Source organism: Xyrauchen texanus, chromosome 29, assembly GCF_025860055.1.
Source record: "Xyrauchen texanus isolate HMW12.3.18 chromosome 29, RBS_HiC_50CHRs, whole genome shotgun sequence".
NCBI lineage: Eukaryota > Metazoa > Chordata > Actinopteri > Cypriniformes > Catostomidae > Xyrauchen > Xyrauchen texanus.
Window position 1 is genome coordinate 8,379,526 of NC_068304.1, and position 17,089 is coordinate 8,396,614.

The following is a 17,089-nucleotide window of genomic DNA, read 5'->3' on the forward strand; positions in this document are numbered from 1 at the left end:
AAAAATTACACAGGGAATTGTCATTTTTATATATATATATATATATATGACATATATCTGGTCTGTGTTCACATCATATTTTTTGGATTCGAACTGCGGTCCGATTTTGTCATCTACATGAGTGTCAGCTGTTTGCCAATGTAACTAACACAGCAAAGCTGATGTCTTGTTGAGTTGTTGCCTAAAGTATTAATATTTATTATAATTAATATTAAAGTATTAATCTCTTTGGATTTTCCACCAAAACTTGACATGTTCAAAACGATGCATTTTTGTCTGCCACGGATGCACTGAATGTGCAATGATATGATTAACATTAGTGTTTGTCTGCTGTGAGCCTGCGGATGCATTTCAAGATATGTGAAGAATGTGAGCTGCTCTCTGAAGGTGATTTATTTGGACACATGCAGTTATGAGAAATCCATTAAACCATACTAATTTTGATCGTGAGCCGGCAATGACGCAAATTATACATCATAAATAGCGGTTCGCTTCTGTGATTTGGTATGATTGCATTCATATTAGTAGCAAACAGCACCCCAGACCACCTTTTCAAGCAGACTCTTATTAGGTGCAGTTATTAGGTGCGCTTCTGAGTTCGGAAAACCACAAATGAACCAAATTGGGCGTCATTCTAACACAGGTGTGCACCAAAAGTGCTAGTATGAAATCACCCTATAATCTGAAAAAATCCTTACCATTGAGCCCTGCATATCAAATTTTTTTAAATCAGAATGGCATACATTCTGTATATATAATATACAAATAGACCTTAATGAACATGTTGAAACTTAGTCCATCAGAGTGACGGATAAAGATTACTTGTAGCGCAACCTCTGGTGTGGATGTGTGCGTGTGCGTCCTCTGCTCTGTTTTGGGTTTTCAAGTCTTGCCCCGTCTCTCTTCCTTTTGATTTTACAGAAACAGTCTCTCTCTATCCGTGGGTTCAAACTCGATTTCAGATCCAGACTTGGTAGCAGCAGGGTCTTCAGGCCAGCCGGGGAGACGGGAAGGCAGCAGCACCCGCGCTCTCAAACGCAGCTCTGCTTCAGAGCACTATTCACCCAGCCTGGCCAAACGGCCCAAAGCCTCGAGCAGCCACCCCTCTGAGAGTACAGCCAGTGGTCTGTCGGACCCCACAGCTTCTCCTGAACATACAGAGCCCAGGAAGTCTCCAGCGTCTGTTAGCACCAAGTCCAAAAAGAGACGGTTAGCGGCTGAGCCAACTCCCACTTTGTCCAGCAGAGCCGTTAGCAAGAAGAACACATCCTACCCTGGCCCCGGTGGGGACACAAGCACCCCCTCTCAAAAGCGCAAGAAGACAGACGCCTTTTCGTTGTCGTCCTCTTCCTCCCTCCCCAGTTCAAGCAGTGCGGCAGGCCCCTTGCCACCCCGCAGCGAGGCCAGCCGGGCAGCCAAACCCACCAAGCTGGCGTCCAAATCGGCCGCCTCAGCCAAAGCTGGGTGTAGCACCGTGACTGACTCCTCTTCCTCTGCCTCCTCCTCGTCCTCCTCTTCCTCCTCATCCGCCACAGGCACCAACAGCTGTGCCCCTCAGGGTGCCCGGCTAAAGCAGGGCAAGGAACAGAGCAAAGCACGGCGTTCGCGCTCCGCGTCATCTCCTTCCCCCCGCAGAAGCAGCCGGGAAAAAGAGCAGAACAAGGCTACCGGCTCTTCCAAGTTTGACTGGACATCCCGCTTCAACCCCAAAGTCAACCTGCCAAAGCCTAAACTGTCCCTGCCGGGATCGGCCAAGGCTGAGACCTCCTCCAAGCCTGGGCCCTCTGGACTGCAGGCCAAACTAGCAAGTGAGTCTCTGAAACTAGTGTAGATGGAGTTTGCCATCATTTACGTATATAAATTTTTTAAGGAATGTTCATCAAATGCAGTCCAACTTTGTTGACAGCATCTGTGGCTTGATTTTAACTCGTACATCGGTTTGTAAAAAAAACTAATGCAAAATTAGTGTATAATAATACACTTAAAATGTAAGTCTATAGGGCAAAACTTTTCAGAGGATTTTCACAATGTCATGGGAAACCTGGAAATATCTAGATTATAAAATTGTAATTTCCAGGCCTGGAAAAGTTATTGAAATTAAATTGTGAAAGAGTGTGAACACTCAGTCAATCAATATTTTATTTAAAATGTATATTTAAAAACAACAATGCTTATGCAGTGTATAATGGTTATTGCAGGAAAATAAAACAAAGTAGATAAAACAGGTCACAATAATTAAAGAGTCAAGTGTCTTGAGAGTAGATTTGAAGGTTGAAATTGGGGGAGGTAATCTAATATGTAGAGGTAGACTATTCCATATTTTCGGTCAAATCGAAAATTCGCTTCAAATGCTCTATCACCATGTTTTTGTAGTCTAGATCTAGGCATAGGGAGTAAACCAAAATCTGAAGATCTCAAAGTTCTAGACAGTGTATATGGCTGAAGCAAGTCTGACAGATATTTAGGGGTCAAATTATGTGAGCTTTGTAAACCAACAGTAAAATGTTATAGTATATTCTGTACTTGACAGGAAGCCAGTGCAAAGCAATTACAATTGGTGTAACTGACCCGTACTTGTGAGTCACATGTACGGTTTGAGCTCTGAAGTTGTCAAAAACATGCTATTAGTGATGATGTTACTGTTGTACATGGATAAAGTAATGGTAATGTGTTAACTTGTTTAATTCTTGTGGGTGGTGGTTTGCTTCATGTAAATAATACTTTGTGGATATATGCATGTCCCTTTCTGGTATCCTTGCATGTGTCATGTAGTCATGACATTAGTTGAAAGATTAGATATAATTTTTCACAGACAAGGTTAGTCACCTTTTGGCTATACTTTGGGAACAGTGTGAATTTTATTGTTTATTCCAGTGCAAGACATTCATTACAAGTGTGTTTGTCGAAACTACATTTTTATTTGATGAAATTAATAAATTAAGTTTAAATTAACTCATGTTGTTTGCCAAAAATGCTGTCAATAGAGTTTAATTTGCATTTGAACATTCTTTAAAACTGATATTTGTGTTTGTGTGTATTCTTCTGTTTGATTTCATGAGCAATTTGTTGTATGCGATTCTGGAGTTGAGTTCTCACCAGTAGGAGACTAAACGTGTTTAGAGGATTTGTGCACGTGTAGGGGATCTTTTTGAGTGTATATGTGTGTGGGATTATTCACCCAAAATTGATAATTCTCTCATCTACTCACCCTTATGTCATCTCAAACTCGTATTACTTTCTTCCATGGAACATAAAATATTTTTTTGATGAGCATATGATGATGTATATCCATACAATGCACGACAATGGTGTCCAACATTTTAAAGCTCCAGAAACCTTATAAATCTTGACATCTGTAGTCTCCTAGGCACAATCTTGATTTGAAGCTCCATTACATGACGCACATGCGTCAAGTGCGAGGAAGTGCAATCGAGCTTCAAATCATGATCACCATGGAGACTGCAGATGTCAATTTAGAGTGAAAAAGGAGTTCTATTTTGGTATTTTCTCACCTTAAAGCGATTGTATCACTTCAGGAGATGTGTATTAAACCACTCCGTTGTATGGATTACAACTTTATGTCCTTTTTGGAGTTTAAAAGTAGAGGTAGAACGATATATCAGTTTTACGGATTAATCGGGGCCGATAGTTTTTCTGTAATTTTAAAATAAGAGTCCTCCCATGTCTTTTGGGTTTTTGTTTAACATGTCCCACGTTATGCACCAAATCTTATTTTTTTCCCTTGTATTATTTGGGATTTTGTTTGAACAATAAATTGCATCTGGGATTTTATTCATTGAGGACTTGTTGTCTGTGCCTGTCTTAGTAAGAAAATAATAACTTTTGTGTCATTCAATGAATAAATTTTAAAAAACTATTGAGATGTGTTTCAAGAAACACATCTCATAACTCCATTTAAAAATCAAAGTTTGTGTCCTGCAGAAGAAAGTAAGTCGTACGAGTATGAGATGGTAAATGATAAGAGAATTATCATTTTTGGGTGCACTATTCCTTTTAAACACTAACATACAGTGAAATCCTTGCCATTAATTATCCAAGATTTTACAAACCCCTTTACACTTACTGACCGGGACATTAACAAAATTTAAATTCAATTGTATGATATTTGACAGGTATTTTTACTATAATAATAATTTCGGACCCTTGGACAGAAGGTTACCATCCAGAGCAGAGTTTATTCCAGTTTAAGGACTTCACAAATCAGTGTTGTCTGTAATGGCATGGTGATCAGATTCTCACCTGCCTTGCATCTGTTTCTAGGCCCAGTAATAGTGGGTGGGGTTTGTGCTCTTGTCATAGCAGGGGGAACTGTCTCAGATTTCAGTCCCTTTCAGTTCTTTCATTCTGGGCTAAAAATACCAGTCTGCAGCTGCCGTACAGTATTGTATGGACAAGAGTCCTAGCTGGATGTATACAGAGGTAGGAAGGGCTTTTGGTGTAGTTACTTTGCTGTGTAGATGAGCCTAGTGGAGTTTTGGAATATCAGAATGCCCAGAGGTGGACCAGAACATTGGCATGCAATGATATCTAGGCTCTTGAGTGGTAGTGTTTAGGATCATGAGTTGTGTTGGTTGGGTGTTTAGCCTCATTAGTGGTATTGGTTCAGCATTTAGGCTCATGGGTGTCATTTGTTCAGTGTACAGGTTCATGAGTGATCTTGGTTAAGTGTTAAGCTGGAAAATCTAGGCTCATGGGGGGTTTGGTTAGATATCTAGTCTCAGTGATATTGGTTGGGTGTTCAGGCTCATTTGGGAATTGGTTGAAATGTATGGTTCATGAGTGGTATTGGTTGGGTGTTTAGACTCATGAGTGGTTTTGGTTTGTGTGGGCTCACTAATGGTACTTTTTAAGTGATTACTAGGCTCAGTGAAATTGGATGTGTTTTTAGGCACATGAGTGGTATTGGTTGGGTGTTAAGGTTTATGAGTGATATTGTTTGGGTGTTTAGGCTCATGAGTGGTTTTGGTTAGATGTCTAGGCTTGCTAGTGGTATTATTTCAGTTATCTGTTTCCTGTGTGGTATTAGTTGAATGTTTAGGTTCATGAGTAGAACAGGTTGAATACTTTAGACACGCCGGACGGGAAATGCCACACCGTGTCAAGGTTTAGGATCATGAGTGGGATTGGTTGAATACTTGGGATCATGAGTGGTATTAATTGGGTGTTTGGGCTCATTAGTGGTATTGTTTTTCAATATTTAGGCTAATGAGTTGTATTGGTTGAATGTTTAGGTTTCTGGATGTGTTGGTTGGGTGTTTAGGCTCCTGAGAGATTTTGGTTGGATATCTAAGCTAGGGATGTGCATGAGGAATCATTTTATCTAGGACTTGCTCAGCTTTAAATGGGCTATTCAACTTTATTATTGCAATTTGATTGTCTTTTGTGCCTTTTCCTGCTGTGGGCAATAATGAAAATGCTTCTCTCACCTAAAATCTTCCCATTACAATACAAATGCATTGGTTGGCACTGTGGATGCATGACATTTATTAAAGGAATAGTTCACCCAGAAAGAACATTCTGTCTTTATTTAAAGTCCTTTAATTGCTTCAGACGTCTTGGAATGTATGATTTTGTTAGTGACAATTTCTTCATAATAAGCTTTTCTTAAGAAGAAATTGTCACTAACAAAATCATACATTCCAAGGTTCAAAGGTTGAACTTAAATTCTAAATTTCAAGTAATTGATTGCTCGTTTTTTATGTGTTTAAGTAAAAGACTGCAAAATTACCCAAAAAGCCCATCCCTAATCTAGCCTCTTGAGTGAATTGAATGTTTTGATGAGGTGGGTTTTGACCGGGTGTTTATTTTCATGAGTGGTATTAGGTGGACGTTTTGTTTAATGTACTTCGATTGGCTGTAGAGCTTTCTGAGCATGGAGGTGTTTACTATTGGTAAAGATGGTGCAGGGTTGGTAATCCTCTGTCTGGGTTGGTTACTTACCTCTGAAATGAAGAGTCACAGGAGGGCATGTTGCCAAAGGGTAGGGGGCAGTGCTTGCCCAGAATAGACCCTCAGTGTTAGGGTTTGACCACCAAAGCTGTTGTTTGCATAAGTGATTCATCTGGCTTTACATGGTAAGCACTGATAGAGGTCTTTTAAAGGTTCTGTCTGTCCTTTTACCTACTCTGTGTTTTTATGGTTTGAAAAATACTCTTCTTATGTATGCAAATGCATATGCGAAGGCTTAGGTTTCTGGATATACATGCTTAGATTAAATGGCGCACAGCAACAGTTGTTTAGATTGGTCAGAAATACTTTTTAAGGCAGGGCTTAGCGAAGGGTCAATTGATTTTCAGGGACGTTTTACCTTTTTGATGATATGTTTTTCTTTCTTAAGTGCTTCAATGGAAGAACCTGTCCATTTGTACAAAATGAGTTAACACCGTTAATGTCACAAATTTGATTACCAATCACACAATTGTGTGGAATTTCACACAATTGTGTGGAGTGGGGTAATCAACAGTGAGAGAGGAGCAGTCTTTTATATTTATATGAAGTTTTTTTGCACCTGACCTGCATTCCAATCTACATCTTGATGTAATCCTTCCTCATGATCACGCAGCGCATTTTCTTCAGCTGAATGGGAGACTATTGTTGTTAATTATACTATAAAAGTGTGACGTGCAAGCCATTCACACATCACAAACTGATTAACTATTTAGCCCTTTTCAGTGAATCGTACCTGCAAAATCCTTAAACTTTAATTCCAGGTTTAATTTATATTTTGAATGGACTGATATTTTTGAACCCCACTACGTGGGTAGTTGTTTTCTCTTTTAATCATTTAATGTCATTTTGTGTGTGCCCATGGTTTACGGAGGGGGTACCTGTATGCTGGGTTGGAAATCTCAAGGATTAATAGTGGTGTATTCCAAAAATCCAAAAGCAAAAATAAATAAATAAAACACGGAATGTAGGCTGTCATCCACGCAGTCTATCCGAAGCAAAGCAGGCGCGTTTACTCGCACGAATAACCGAACATGAAGCGTTGCTGGTTGTGATGCGTGAATGGCTTGCAAGTGCTGCAAAAATTCAGTTTTGTACACTGCAGTCTCGTCAACTTTTTGTTTAGCCTCTCAATCAGCTCATGAAAACACGCTGCGTGATCATGAAAATGGATTACATCAAGATTTAGATTGGAATGCAGGTGTGGAATTTCATATGAATAAAATAGTCCACTCCCCTCTCGTCGTTGCTGGCATGCCAGTGATTACCCCTCTGTGTGCCAATGCTGGCACACATTCCATAGTTTGCCGACCCTTGTTTTAGGGTTTTTGCTGAAAGCAGAATTCTGAACCGTCATGTAAATGAGTGTTGTTGTTTTTTTGCGTCCTGTAAGATATTAAGAGAAAGCGGTTTAACACACCTGGGTTTCTCCCAGAGAACACGGCTTAATGTAGTCTTGTGAACGCTTAAGCAGCAGTCTTATAGGTTTTTGAGGAGTGTGCATATGTGTGAACAGACTGGATAGCAAATATTATAGGATGGAGCACAAGTCAACACAGCAGAACAAATTGTGAATTTCTGGGAGTAAAGTGGAAAAAGCACTTACACTATAAACTATACCCATTTATACACACCAATGTACAATATCGACTGACCCTCATGTTGGTATATGCGCCAGTACATTGGGGGAATCCTGGAGTTTGATGTAAGAGGGAAACCCCACTATTGCAGTGCAATCCCATTGCAGGTTGCAATGGAAAGTTAAGGAAACAAACACAGCAAAAACTGGAATATCTGGAAATAAAGCAAAGTAGCGGAGTATAAAACATCAAAGTCTTGCTCGGATGTTATAAAATCGTAGGTTACAAAATGTACAAAAGATTGCATAATCAAAATATAATGCATCATATTTTATCATTATGTGAAGATTCGGTGCCTAATTCTGAAAGAATTCTGTTCTTCTTTCAGTTTACCGTAGTAATCTTAGTGCACACTAATTTTTTAGTGACTGTATGAACAGTATATTTTCAAATAACAGGAGATGCCATAACCATTGTGTTTTAATATGCATGTTAAGTTGAAGTTCAGTTTTGAAGATGCTGTACTGTGTTCCAAATGTACATACCTGTGTGTGTGTGTGTGTGTGTGTGTGTGTGTGTGTGTGTGTGTGTGTGTGTGTCCAATGTTCGCTCTTGTGAGGAAAGCTGTGATGCTTAGTATTGTTGTTGTTGCTGTGATTCATTCCATTCAACTCAGAGTCTGAATTTCCACCTTTCAACTGAGGAAAGTGCAACGGAATGAAACTTTATATTGAATATCTAACTTGGAAACATTTCATTCTTCAAAAACTTCATTCATTTTGTCGAGATGCAGGTGTGTGTTACGTCACACAGGGCAGGGAGGTTTAGTCAGTGGCAATCTTTCACTTTTATTAAATAATATCCATTAACGAGTGAAAGTTTTTACGTTGAATGATAATAAAGTGTGTTTAGCAGAGGTTTTACAGAGACTGGTTTTCAAAGCAAGTTTATTTACAATCTCTTTGTTTTCATTATTGTAACGATAGCATTGCAGCATCATATCAGTTTGATTTGCCATGAGAAGTCTCTGATAATCAATGTACCCCTCAAAGTCACTCACAACGTAATCAATTTCAAAATGAAAACTAAGCTCCCTCTTTGATACGTTTGTGTTTAGTTGTCAAGCACTGGATTTCAAATTAAGTGATAAATCACATCATGCGTGATCACGATCGATCATTGCTGCCATGTCTGAGTTACCGAATCCTCAAGTACTCGTGCCCATCCCTACTGAGTAGTAATGTAATGTTCTCTGTGATTTAAAAATGCTGTTCTCCCATCTGTAATTGACTGCTAATTTACTGCTAGATGTTCTATGACCGACAAGGCTCAGCATGAAATAGTTTCTCAGAACTGTGTTTCACTTTCCCTTCATTCTGATTATTGTTGGTGTAATGTTCTCTCTGTTTTTCTGTTCAGGTTTGAGGAAGTCCACTAAGAAGCGTAGTGAGTCTCCCCCAGCAGAGCTCCCCAGCTTTCGGAGGAGCACACGTCAGAAGACCACGGGCTCTTGCGCCAGCACCAGGTACTGAACTGCAAGAGTCGTCTTGCACTCTAACAGTACATGTATTTGACTCATGACTACGATGGACCTCATGGACACCTAGTGACTTTTTTTACACTTGATATTAACATCCGTCTTGAGTAATCCGCTCACAGTTGGACAGCACTAAATAATACAGTTGTAAACATGGACCAAATAATATTGTGATCCCATCACTCAAAACTTTCAATCATAATGGGTTTTCTTGTCTGGTTTCTCACTTATACTTCCAGTTTATCCTCATGTTAAATTGTGGCATGTTTGGATGGCTTTTTTAAGGAAGAAAAAAAAATATATATATATATATATATATATATATATATATATATATATATATATATATATATATATATATAATTTGTATTAAAAAAATCCTCAAAAATGCATAGAAGCCTTAAAGAAAACATGAAACTGCTTTCACAATAAATGTAACTTGTAACACATTTTTCCATTCAGGAAACTACATATTTAGGGAATATCCAGGAAGCATGCTATGCTATGACATAATTACTAACTAATAAACTCTTTAACCTTCAGTGTTAAGCTTCAGGGCATAAGACCAGAAACTTAACGCAAATACACCTACGCCGACGCAAGCTCTTGTCCGTCACGTGGTCCGGTTGCTGTTGTATTGAACCGGAATGTTTGAGGTTCAATACAAGTTAAGCTCAATCAACAGCATTTGTGGTATAATGTTGAATATTAACAGAAGAATTAACTTGTGCTTTTATAAAATGATAAGCTTCAAATTTCTGCCTTTTGAACCCTCCAATATTGGCCCCATTCACTTCCATTGTAAGTGCCTCACTGTAGCCAACATTTTAGCTTTTTCTTTTTTTTAAAGAAATGGAGGAATGAGTGAAATAATTTTTGTGGTAATCAACTTAATGCCACAAATGCTGTCGATTCAGCTCAACTTGTATTGAACCTGGAATATTCCTTTAACGTGCATTCTTGCACTACTGTGTCAGTAACAAACCTCAGTACTCAAGTGGGCGATAGTTTCCTTCAATATTCTGTACTAGTAAACTTGATGTATTCATTCAGGTAAGTTGCTATAAATATTTGGCTTGCTTGTTAAGCAGTATACTCCTCGAACTGTTGCTCCGCCATCTCAGTAGCTTGCTTGAAAGAGGAAACTCACAGTAGAAGCAGACAGCTCATACTAATGTCCACTATAGCACCCCTTACGGCAATGTTGATACTACAACACATGCTTGCGATATGTTATGTAACATGCAGGAAATCAAGCTTGTGTATCTAGAAGTGTCTGCGTTCACGTACTTGCCTACAGAATGTTTCGACCTTGACTCCTCTTGCACTGTTGCCATAGTGATGATACCTCAATTATGCAGCGTGTTGAGAAGAGGTGTGCTATTACTTTTCAATGTGATTAGACTGTCCTTTCTTCAATGCAAGTCTATGTGATTTTCAGAGCCATATCTAGTGACCAGGATATCAACTTGGGGGTGTGCTGTTTTTACTTGGGCCAGTAAGCAACTGCATAGTTCCATATCACTTGGAACACTTAAGCAACTGCAGAGCAATGCCCTGGAAAACATTCACAACACACCTTCACATGGTGGCGAGTTTTGCACGGGCAAGCACCGTACAGAGAATATCAAAATCAAAAATATATTCCCTTCCCGTTGGTCCTTGGTTTCACCTGCAGAAACTAAGAAGTCATTTCAGAGGTGGAGAAATGTATTAGATTTTAGGGCTGAAATGATTAGTTGACATTATTGACCATGTCCACAATAAAAAAAATTGTAGACAAAAATGTTTTTTTCTGATTTATTTTAACACAACATGAGATCTTTTGGAACGCTAATGATGATGCGGGAGAGCAGCACTTCATCTCTCACTTGATTGAGGAGAGGAAGAAACAGTTCGCTGTCCAGACTCACTCAAAACTTTCCAAACAGATTAAGGAGATGTAGATCGCAGAGTATTTTAATACAAAAATGCTAAATAAGTAAATACAGTAGCAGTGTCGTCATGCAATAAAGCGGAGCCATACCTGGTTTTCCGCTTGAGCAAAACTTGCCTGTCAGAGCGTCTAAAAAGGAAACACTGTGCCATTATATACTGTATTTAATGCATCCTTTATTAAAGTTCAAGCACAAACTCTGAATCTGGCATTTGTCTGTGCGGTCAGAGCGGTCCTATATGAGTCTCTTGAAAAACAGCGCGAGAGAGTTTTAAACTTCTCCCAGCTGATACACTCTTGCTGCAGCTAGATTTTGTTTATAGTGATTTCTCGCAACATAGTGAATTATTAAATGAGTGTCACGGTGTGTATCTTATGGTGTAGAACATTGGCGATACGCAGCTCTATAAAGAAGAAAGAGTTTGTTTTTTGTGAGGAAAAAGATGGATCTAAATCAAGTGAACAAAAAGGTGAGAGGGTGTTATCTTAGCCCATTATATAATGCAAAAATTTTGGTTTGTTTTCTAATATAAATATATAAAACTCCTTATGTATATTTACTTTAGCAGCTATACTGCAAAAGAAAAAAAATTATTGGAGAATTTTGAATATAATATTTAATTAATTCTAATAGTTAAATATTTTAAAATTTCAAAAAATCCTTAAAACAAGATACATTCACCTGAGAAGCAACATATAAGATATTCAGACTTGCTTTTAGAGCATTTATGTTGAATATGAGTATATTTTTTCTTTGAAGTATGAAGTGAACAAAATACACTTATTTAAGATACATTCTCTTAAAGCAAGTCTAAATATATTATTTTGTTTCTCAAGTAAATGTATCTTGTTTTAAGGATTTTTAGACAAAGTTAAATGGAAAACAAAACTAAAACACTTGATAACAATAGGAATTTTTTGCAGTAAATCTTTAATTAAAAAAGTATTTTTTCCCCTTTAATTCAGTGAATATCATTTAGAGGTATTATTTAAAGATGAGTTTGTCCTCTTTATTGTTAGTAAGCACTTTTAATACAACCTATTAAGTCGTGCACAAGCTGAATAATCGGTTAATAGCTAACGATTAATCGTTGCAATAATAGTCGAATAATCATTCTAACAATCGTTAGATTATTAGTCAATTTTTAAAAATAATTGCTAGTTGCAGCTCTATTAAATTTTGATGAAGAATAAGAAATCTTTATAATAGTGTTCAATATTGAACAAAAACATTCATAATATTTATCAAGATGGTAAATAGTGAATTGTGGTTTGTTTTAAATCGTACTTGATTTAAAAGCAGTTGTCTCTGTGAAGTCAGTGTATGTATTTAAATAGGATCATTTCTCAACACTCTTTCTATTGTTCTTCTCTTTCTAGTCGGCGCGGCTCAGGCCTGGGCAAGCGCGGGGCAGCCGAAGCTCGCCGACAGGATAAAATGGCCGACTCTGACAACAACCTGGAAGGGGCCAACTCATCGGCCGCGCGCACAGAGGAGACACCACAAGGAGCATCAGGTAAGACGGCAGCATTGCCCTGAAATCAGATATTACATGTTATGAACATATCCAATAATAACACCATGTCAGTAGCCTAATACAGCTGTGCTGATGGTAACTTTTGCTTTAAACCAAGTCTTGGTCTTTTGAACTTTTACATTTTCTCTCCCTGCTGTGTAGCGTCTAGCTCAGTGGCTGGAGCTGTTGGCATGACCACCTCTGGAGAGAGCGAATCGGATGACTCTGAAATGGGAAGACTGCAAGGCATGTTTGCTTTCACTTATTCCATTACAGACTTGCACTTTTGTTCTAGGAATACTGTGTGTGTGTGTGCGTTTGTTTGTGTGTGTGTTCATGAAGGTAGGGTTATTGTATTAAATGATGGCATATCTTAGTGATGTTTTGTGCACAACTCAGTGTATTTTTTTAAGGGTTGAATTGTGGTTTATCAAGGTTGTTAGAGACATGGCTTGAAGCAAAATATGTTTTATCTGTAGTTTGTATATAATCCTGATCTGGCAGAATGTCAGTCTTATTGGTGCAGCTTGCTAAGGCTACTATTGTGACAGAGGTGACACAAAATGTCAGCAGTTTTGTGTAAGGTTCCATATTAAAATCTGCCTCTCGTGCTGTCACTTCAGCTCTGCTGGAGGCCAGGGGGCTTCCTCCTCACCTGTTTGGCCCCTTTGGACCCCGTATGTCTCAGCTGTTTCACAGGACCATAGGCAGTGGAGCAAGTGAGTGGCTTTGACTATGACGGTAATGATTTTAATGTAAAACTACTTATAGATCTTGCATTGACCCTATCCTCACCTCTTCCCCGCTCAGGCTCAAAGGCGCAGCAGCTGCTGCAGGGGTTGCAAGCCACAGGAGATGAGTCCCAGCAGCTTCAGGCTGCTATAGAGATGTGCCAGCTGCTAGTGATGGGTAATGAGGAGACACTGGGAGGATTCCCCGTCAAGAGTGTCGTACCGGCCCTGGTGAATATGCTTCCTGTATCTTTGGTTCTCTGAAAGAGGACAGGAAATATTCACCTGATGTTATGAGTCCTCTCTTCGCATTCTTTTTTTAATCATGTCCCTTTTCTCTCTGCAGATCACACTGCTACAGATGGAGCATAATTTTGATATTGTGAGTATCAGGAAATTTTGTGTGTGCCACAGAGTACATTGTGAAAGCCTAACAAGGCCAACTCGATTTAATCTTGTCACCTGGCAAAATTTTCATCCATCTATTCACAGTCATTCCATTTTGACACTTACAATCAGAGAATAATGTAGTTTTCCACCGTGTCTGTCCCTTCTGCAGATGAATCATGCATCTCGAGCCCTCACCTACATGATGGAGGCTCTGCCACGCTCCTCGGCTGTGGTGGTGGATGCTATCCCAGTCTTCCTGGAAAAGGTAATTGGTCCCTTTGAACCCTTGACAGACATTAGAAGTGTAGAATATGGCCCTTTTAAATGTGTATTTGTTTAACGGGTTGCTTCGGTGTCTTTGGATGTTATTAAAGGGATAGTTCACCCAAAAATGAAAATGATCTCATCATTTCCTCAGCCTCATGCCATAACAGTTGTGTATTACTTTCTTCAGCAGAACACAAACAAAGAGTTTTAGAAGAATATCTAAGCTCTGTAGGTCCATACAATGCAAGTGGATTGTTTTTAGCGCTTTAAACCTCCTAAAAGCACAGACAATCATAGTAAAAGTAATCCATAAGACTCCAATTATTAAATTAATGTTTTCTAGTCTTTTTCACAATAATTGTTTACTTCTGGTCTCTCTCCGATGCCTGTCCACATCGGGACTAGGTTCCCTCCGCCTCTCGCATAAAGTAAGCGTTCTGGCTTGTTCAAATGAAAGCAAAACCAATGTAGCTTTTGAACAGCGTTCTCTTGTAAACAAATCAAGCTGCACTTCCGGTTGTAACATGTCAGTTCTCGTGTAAACATGCCAACGTGCATTCTAGGGGTAGGTAATATGACCAAAATCTTGGGTCTCGATATCACAAATTTTATGTTCTTGGCAAACATAGCCAGAGTAAAATTAAATACAGAAATAAATAAAACCATTGGTGGCATTCAAAAAGCAGAAGTAAACTTTACCACAATGCTAAATTTCATATTTCAGTCTGATGTTGTAGACTAGTATTATTATAAAACAATTGATTGGTCCCTTAATGTTTTAAGTCATCTTTGTAGACAATATTTGAATATCTGAAAGCAATGCTGGCTTGTTTTCTAATATCTAACATCATTCACACTGAATTTATTTTAAGGGTGATACTGTGTGGTTTTAAAAATTCTGCATAACAGTTTTCCACATCATTGTTGGTTAGAATGTCAGGCTTTCTTGGCATTTGAGATTACTTTCTCCATAGCGCTTTAAGGTAAAAACTAAATTCAAATGGGTCACTTAAGTTTTGAAGTTTGTTTCCGCTATAGAGAGAAACAGTGTTGAGTAGTATCTGAAAACCTTGATGGACTCACGCAGAATTTCATGCTTCAGAGATGGTGCATGTGAAAATCACATGAAACACAGCTGCATGTGTCTGATGAGAACCATATTCAGATTGTGAGTTTTATGTCATTGAATTTGCTTCGGAGGCCTAAAATTTCACTTTTTGTGGAAGCTGAAAATAGACAGTACCTGAAAACCCCTGTTTCTTAATTTCTCTCAGGTGAAGCTGCTCTGCCTTCTTCCTCCATTTCTCTGACAGAATATGTACCATGTACAAGTTATGTGACGTTCACGTTCCTTGCACATGGTTTTGTGTAACTGCGATACACACAATAATCCAAAATTTATTGTGTTTGCCCAATTTGTAGCAGTTTATCATGTCTACCGGTATATTTCCCACCCCTAGTGCTTGTCACTCGAGAGGCGGATGGAACCGAGACCCATTATGGACAAGCATCTAAGAGTGAACGGAAGTAAACTATTATTGTGACAAGGACATCAATATTGATCTGTTTCTCACCTAAAGCGATTGTTTCGCTTGAGAATACATTAATTTAACCACCTGAATCGTATGGATAATCTTTGTTTGTGTTCTGCTCAAGACAGAAAGTCATACACATCTGTGATGACATGAGGGTGAGTGAATGATGGGAGAATTTTCATTGGGTGAACCAAACCGTTAAATGTGTATGTTCTCTGAAACCTATTTTTCTCTTGTGTCCACAGCTTCAGGTAATACAGTTTATAGATGTGGCAGAACAGGCCTTGACCGCCTTGGAGATGTTGTCACGGAGGCACAGCAAAGCTATCTTGCAGGCTGTGAGTACTCGCTGTTTTCTGTTTAGCTCTAGTGACTGTTTCACTGTACAATATCTCATGTATACATAACATAATTTACTGGATATAGTTTAGCATTTTTAAATCCTTTGCTAGATGATCAATGGCCATTTTGTTCCAGATAGCAGTTGTAGTCAGTAAAGCAATGAACCACAAGAAGCTGTGGTTTTACCCCATTTAACGGGAGTTGTTATGCACTACACTAATACACTAGTTGTTTTTCAATGATCGATGGCCAGTATAAATGCTAATATACAAAAAACAATTTTACTACAGCAATTCAGATGTACACAATTTCTAAGTTGAAACAAACACTTTTATGCAGCATATACTCCAATTTGCTTAACTTTTCTAATCATTGTCCAATCTATTAGTAGGTTTTCAGGGTTCCTGCAGATCCTTAAGTCTTAAAATGTCTTAAATTCAGTTTTCCAAAATGTAAGGTCTTAAATATCTTAAATGATACAACAAAATTCTTATCATTTAAATTATGTGATGCATGATTTATTATGAGATTGTGTAGGTTTGTTTTGGTATGGGGATATGGTATAAATTGTATATGTTCAGGTCTTGAAAAAGGTCTTTAACTCTTTCCCCGCCAAACACAGAATTTTCCGGGTTTTATGAAAAAACGCTTCCCCGCCAAACACGGAATTTTCCGGGTATCCGTGTTTTAGGTGGTATACGGTAAGGAAGACCCGCGCGCATGTTTTGAAAGAGTACGCAACTCTTTGATCGAAGAAACAGACTGCGATCGTCTCAAACGTGAAGTGGAACACCATACTAATAATAAAGCACTTGTTTGATAAAAATGCCTTTTTCTCAGCTTTTTGTCCGAAATGTTGTTTTTGACAAAACCTACCTCTGTTCAAGTGGCAATAAAAAAAGAACAAATGAAGATAAAATAAAATCGTTTTTTTTTTTTTTTTTTGCCTAAAAGCAGAGGCTCAGATCTTTATTTTGATATATAGCATCTTCATATATTCATGGAAGAAAATATTCTGCGGGCCATTAAAGTTTAGCGAAAATCGTCAAAAACCCTGGCGGTGGCTGGCAACTTTTTTTAAAAACGCTGGCTGGGAAAGAGTTAAGACTTAAATTTGATTTGAAAAACTCTGCAGCAACCATGGCTTTACACTGACACAATGGTAAGTTAATATTTCTGTTAATCAGCCAAGTGAACATGGTTATGGACGATACTGATAATTGCAAAATCGCCAAATATATGCTGATTAATCTGCAGGGTGATATATTGGTTAACACCTTTTTTTAA

The 17,089-nt window shown here is 38.4% G+C and overlaps 1 protein-coding gene across 2 annotated transcripts in view; it reads left to right on the forward strand.

Moving 5' to 3' along the window:
* Nucleotides 1-17,089, forward strand: part of trip12 (thyroid hormone receptor interactor 12) — a 75,126-nt gene that overhangs the window by 14,816 nt on the left and 43,221 nt on the right. For both annotated transcript variants that reach the window (XM_052096636.1, XM_052096637.1), the window contains 9 exons: nt 922-1,808; nt 8,967-9,072; nt 12,401-12,537; nt 12,700-12,783; nt 13,161-13,256; nt 13,348-13,499; nt 13,615-13,650; nt 13,828-13,923; nt 15,706-15,798. In XM_052096636.1, coding sequence (XP_051952596.1) covers nt 922-1,808; nt 8,967-9,072; nt 12,401-12,537; nt 12,700-12,783; nt 13,161-13,256; nt 13,348-13,499; nt 13,615-13,650; nt 13,828-13,923; nt 15,706-15,798 — 1,687 coding nt within the window. The remainder of the gene's footprint in view (nt 1-921; nt 1,809-8,966; nt 9,073-12,400; nt 12,538-12,699; nt 12,784-13,160; nt 13,257-13,347; nt 13,500-13,614; nt 13,651-13,827; nt 13,924-15,705; nt 15,799-17,089) is intronic.